The 6,000-nt window shown below is 26.8% G+C and overlaps 1 protein-coding gene across 6 annotated transcripts in view; it reads left to right on the forward strand.

Annotated features, from left to right (window-relative positions):
- prkcz (protein kinase C zeta) overlaps window positions 1-6,000 on the forward strand; it is a 78,519-nt gene that overhangs the window by 32,996 nt on the left and 39,523 nt on the right. For all 6 annotated transcript variants that reach the window (XM_062965540.1, XM_062965543.1, XM_062965541.1 and 3 more), the window contains 2 exons: window positions 653-738; window positions 5,918-6,000. The exon at window positions 5,918-6,000 is cut by the window's right edge and continues 49 nt beyond it. In XM_062965540.1, the coding sequence (XP_062821610.1) occupies window positions 653-738; window positions 5,918-6,000 (169 nt within the window). The remainder of the gene's footprint in view (window positions 1-652; window positions 739-5,917) is intronic.

A 6,000-nucleotide genomic window follows, 5' to 3' on the forward strand; every position in this document is an offset into this window, starting at 1 on the left:
TTGTGTTGCCAGCTGTCAGCTCTAGTTTGTAGTGCAGTTTTCTTGTACTGATTCTTTGTCTGCTGTAATAACTCTGGTTGGAATCTCCCATGTGTGAGCCAGAACCAGGTCTTCTCCTTGTCAGCTTTTCCTTCAATTTTGTCAAGGAAACTTCCCATGCGATGTTTTGTGGTGCCAGCTGTCAGCTCTAGTTTGTAGTGCGGTTTTCTTGTATTATTATTATTATTATTATTATTATTATGATTAATGCGCACGAAACAAAGTTTGTGTATCTCAAGCTGTCTCAAAAAGCAAAGGCCGCCAAGTGGACACTTGGGGAGTGTTTTGGCTCTCGGGATTCCCGCGAAAGGATGCTCAGCCCGTCCTGGAGACGGCAACAAGTGTTATGGGCCCATGCTGGGGTTGCGTCCTCCGTCTCGTGGTGACATCACCTTCCCGGGTGGAGGAGAGGAGGACGGGAACCGTGGCCGTGCCGAGATTTGTTCTGCTTCCTGTGTTACCTGTCTCACCCTCGGCAAGGCGGATGCGCCGAACGAGAAGGCTGTAATCATGTGAAAGGCGAAGGTGGGGGGTTCGTGGTGCCCGGGGAGCCAGAGAAGTGTGCCGGGCATGGCTCTGCTCCTGCTTTATGCCTTCTTGCTTTCTTCCTCAGAATCCATCTACCGACGCGGAGCCAGAAGATGGAGGAAGCTTTACAGAGTGAATGGGCATCTGTTTCAAGCCAAACGCTTTAACAGAGTGAGTACTGTTATATAGAAAAGGCTCCCGGGGTTGTGCGTATGTGCTCTGTGTATGTGTGTGTGTGTGCATGCGTCCATTATTTGTGTGGATTTTCTGCATTGGGAGGCGAGAAAAAAAAGCAAAGAGGTGTTGATCATCTTGTTTACGCCATTATTATGAATATAATAATAATAATAATAATATTTTTTAAAAAGGAAGTGTTGATCATCTTGCTAATATTAAATATTATAAAAGGAAGTGCTGATCATCTTCTTAATATTAAATATTAAAAAAGGAAGTGTTGATCATCTTGTTTACGCCATTATTATGAATATAACATGACTATAATAATATATTATTATGAATATAATAATAATATTTTTTAAAAAGGAAGTGTTGATCATCTTGTTTACGCCATTATTATGAATAACAATATAATAATAACAATTGCAAAGTCTTATTTGCTAAGATATTAATTCATCTAGGCTGGGATAGGATTGGTTATGAATAAAAATAATAATATAATAATAATAAATGCAAAGTCTTATTTGTTAAGATATTATTCATCGGCTAGGTTAGAATTGATTATGAGTAAAATAATAATAATAATAATAATAATAATAATAATAAATGCAAATTCTTATTAGCTAAGATATTAATTCATCTTGGCTGGGATAGGATTGATCATGAGTAATAATAATAAAATTATAATAATAAATGCAAAGTCTTATTAGCTAAGATATTAATTCATCTTGGCTGGGATAGGATTGATCATGAGTAATAATAATAAAATTATAATAATAAATGCAAAGTCTTATTTGTTAAGATATTAAATCATCGGCTAAGATAGAATGGATTGTGAATAATAATAATATAAAAATATAATAAAACATAATAATAATAATAAATGCAAAGTCTTATTTGCTAAGATATTAATTCATCTTGGCTAGGATAGGCTTGATTATGAATAATAATAATATAATAATAAAATATAAAATAGATATTAATTCATTTAGGCTAGGATAGGATTGATTATGAATATAATAATAATAATAATAATAATAATAATAATAATAATAAATGCAGAGTCTTATTTGCTAAGATATTCATTGGCTAGGATAGGATTATGAATAATAATAATAATACAATAAATGCAAATCTTATTTGCTAAGATATTCATTGGCTAGGATAGGATTGATTATGAATAATAATAATAATATAATAATAATCATATTAATAATAAATGCAAAGGCTTATTTGCTAAGATTAATTCATCTAGGCTAGGATTGATTATGAATAATAATATAATAATAATGTAACATAATATAATAATAATAAATGCAAAGGCTTATTTGCTAAGATATTCTTCATTGGCTAGATATAATTATGAATAAAAATATAATAATAATAATATAAATGCAAAGTCTTATTGGCTAAGATACTAATTCATCGGCTAGGATAGGATTGATTATGAATAATAATAATAATATAACATAATAATAATAATAATAATAATAATAACAACAACAACAACAAATTCATCGGCTAGGATAGGATTGATTATGAATAATATAATAATACTAATAATGCAAAGTCTTATTTGCTAAGATACTAATTCATCGCTAGGATAGGATTGGTTATGAATATAATATAATATAATAATAATAATAATAATAATAATAAATGCAAAGTCTTATTTGCTAAGATATTAATTCATCTTGGCTAGGATAGGATTTATTATGAATAATAATAATAATATAATAAAATATAATAATAAATGCAAAGTTCTATTTGCTATTAATTTAGGCTAGGCTGGGATTGATTATGAATAATATAATAATAACATAATAATAATAATAATAATAATAATAATAATAATAATAATAAATTCATCGGCTAGGATAGGATTGATTATGAATATAATAATAATAATAAAAATAAAAATAATGCAAAGTCTTATTTGCTAAGATATTATTCATTGGCTAGGATATGATTGATTATGAATAATAATAATATAATAAAATATAATAATAAATGCAAAGTTCTATTTGCTATTAATTTAGGCTAGGCCAGGATTGATTATGAATAATATAATAATAACATAATAATAATAATAATAAATTCATCGGCTAGGATAGGATTGATTATGAATATAATAATAATAATAATAAAAATAATGCAAAGTCTTATTTGCTAAGATATTATTCATTGGCTAGGATATGATTGATTATGAATAATCATAAATATATAATAACATAATAATAATAATAATAAATTCATCGGCTAGGATAGATTGATTATGATAATAATAATAATATAATAACATAATAATAATAAATTCATCAGCTAGGATAGGAATGATTATGAATAATAATTATATTATATTATATTATATTGTAATATTTTATATTGTGTCATACAATAAAATAATAATAATAATGCAAAGTCTTATTTGCTGAGATATTAATTCATCGTCTAGGATAGGATTTATTTCTCCCGTGCATCCAGAAACTTGGCTTTTTATGTCTGTGCCGTCAAATAAATATCTTTTCCAGACGGGTTAAAATGCACAGGAGTGAAATAAATGTGACCTAATTAACGACACCATCGATATGTTGTTTTTTTTAAAATCTTCCGAGCTTGCATGTGCTAAAAATACAGCCGTGTTCAAACCCCTCCTTCCTTTAACCCAGCCCATTATGCTGCAGCATATAATAATATATCATATATAATAATAATAATAATAATAATAATAAATATATACATGTTTATGAAGCCAGGATTTGATGTATTATTTTTAACTTAAATGATTGTCAGAAATCTTGAAATATTAGTGCTCGTTCACTGTGAACACAATTTTCCTTGATTATTATGGGATTGGGTTGCTGTGAGTTTTCCGGGCTGTCTGGCTGTGTTCCAGAAGCATTCTCTCCTGACGTTTTGCCCACATCTACGGCAGGCGTCCTCAGAGGTTGTGAGGTCTGTTGGAAACTAGGCAAAGAGGGTTTATTTTTATATATATATATATATATATATATATCTGTGGAATTAATGTCCAGGGTGGGTGATAGAATGATAATATAATGATAATCTATATATATAAAAGAGTGATGGCATCACGGCAGCGGACAAAACAACAAAAGTAAACACCCCACAACCTCGAAAATTGACATCCCAACCCCTCATCCACGCCTCTAGGTTGATACAACAAAAAGAAAAGAAAAATAAATTCCTAATTAGAGGGAGAGGAATAATTGTTTTTATCCAATTGCTGCCAGTTAGAAGGCTAAGCTCCGCCCACTTGGTCTCCTAGCAACCCACTCAGCCCAGTGTTAATAAAATAATGATAAAAATACAAATAATACAATAAAAAATTATAAAAAACACTAAAATAATGAATACAATAAAATACTATCACAAAATGACTAAAAATAATACAACAAAATAATAAAATATAATAAATAAAAAAGATAAGTGACAATAAAATTAATTTAAAAAAATACAAATAACGTCAAATAAAAATTCCACAACAAGTTTTAACCGATACCACCACCACTTTGCCACAGCAACGCGTGGCCGGGCACAGCTAGTAATAATATATAATAATAATAATAATAATAATAATAATAATAATAATAATAATAATATATACATGTTTATGAAGCCAGGATTTGATGTATTATTTTTAACTTAAATGATTGTCGGAAATCTTGAAATATTAGTGCTCGTTCACTGTGAACACAATTTTCCTTGATTATTACGGGATTGGGTTGCTGCGAGTTTTCCGGGCTGTCTGGCTGTGTTCCAGAAGCATTCTCTCCTGACGTTTTGCCCACATCTACGGCAGGCGTCCTCAGAGGTTGTGAGGTCTGTTGGAAACTAGGCAAAGAGGGTTTATATATATATATATATATATATATATATATATATATATATATATATACATACATACATACATACAGTAGAGTCTCACTTATCCAACACTCGCTTATCCATGATGTTTTGGTGCTTAATTTGTAAAATCATAACTTAATTTGATGTTTAATAGGGTGATAGAATGATAATATAATGATAATATAATAATATAATAATGTAATATAATGTAATACAGTGCAATAATAATATAATGTAATATAATAATGTAATATAATGATATAATAATAATATAATAATATAATGTAATATAATAATGTAATATAATAATAATATTATAATGTAATATAAAAATAATATAATGATATAATAATAATATAATAATATAATGTAATATAATAATGTAATATAATAATAATATTATAATGTAATATAATAATATAATGATATAATAATATAATAATATAATGATATAATAATGATAATGTAAATTTATTATAAATGTATAATAGATATTTATAATAAACTTTATAATAATAAAGTTTTATTATTATTATTAATGATAATATAATATAGATAATACAATGATGATATAATGACAAAATAATGATATAATACTGTAATAATATAATAATGTAATATAATAATATAATGATAATATAATAATAATATTATAATGTAATATAATATTAATATAATGATATAATAATAATATAATGATATAATAATGATAATGTAAATTTATTATAAATGTATAATAGATATTTATAATAAACTTTATAATAATATAGTTTTATTATTATTATTAATGATAATAGAATATAATATAGATAATACAATGATGATATAATGATATAATACTGTAATAATATAATAATGTAATATAATAATATAATGATATAATAATATAATATAAAAATATAATAGATAATATAATAAAATATAAAAATATAATATATACTATAATAAAATATATAATATAATATATAATATAATAAAATATATAAATATAATATATAAAATATAATATATAAAATATAATATAATATGTGTGTGTATGTGTATGTGTATATATATATATATATATATATATATATATATATATATATATGATTTCTTGCCTATTTCAAAAACGTAGAGATTTCGTATTACGTTCGCACGACCCGCCTACACACTGCAGCCAACACACGGATGTGTCACGACACACAGTTCGGAAACTTGTGATATATATTCTCTTTGACAAAAGCTTTTTCTTCCATGTTTTTCTGGAGGAAATTGCAAAGTGTTTGTGACTCCATGGCTCACGTCTTGCTTTTCCTTCCAGAGAGCATACTGTGGCCAGTGCAGCGAAAGGATATGGGGCCTCGGAAGGCAAGGCTACAAGTGTATCAACTGCAAATTGTTGGT

This window comes from Anolis carolinensis, unplaced genomic scaffold (assembly GCF_035594765.1).
Source record: "Anolis carolinensis isolate JA03-04 unplaced genomic scaffold, rAnoCar3.1.pri scaffold_15, whole genome shotgun sequence".
NCBI classification, from domain to species: Eukaryota; Metazoa; Chordata; class Lepidosauria; order Squamata; family Dactyloidae; genus Anolis; species Anolis carolinensis.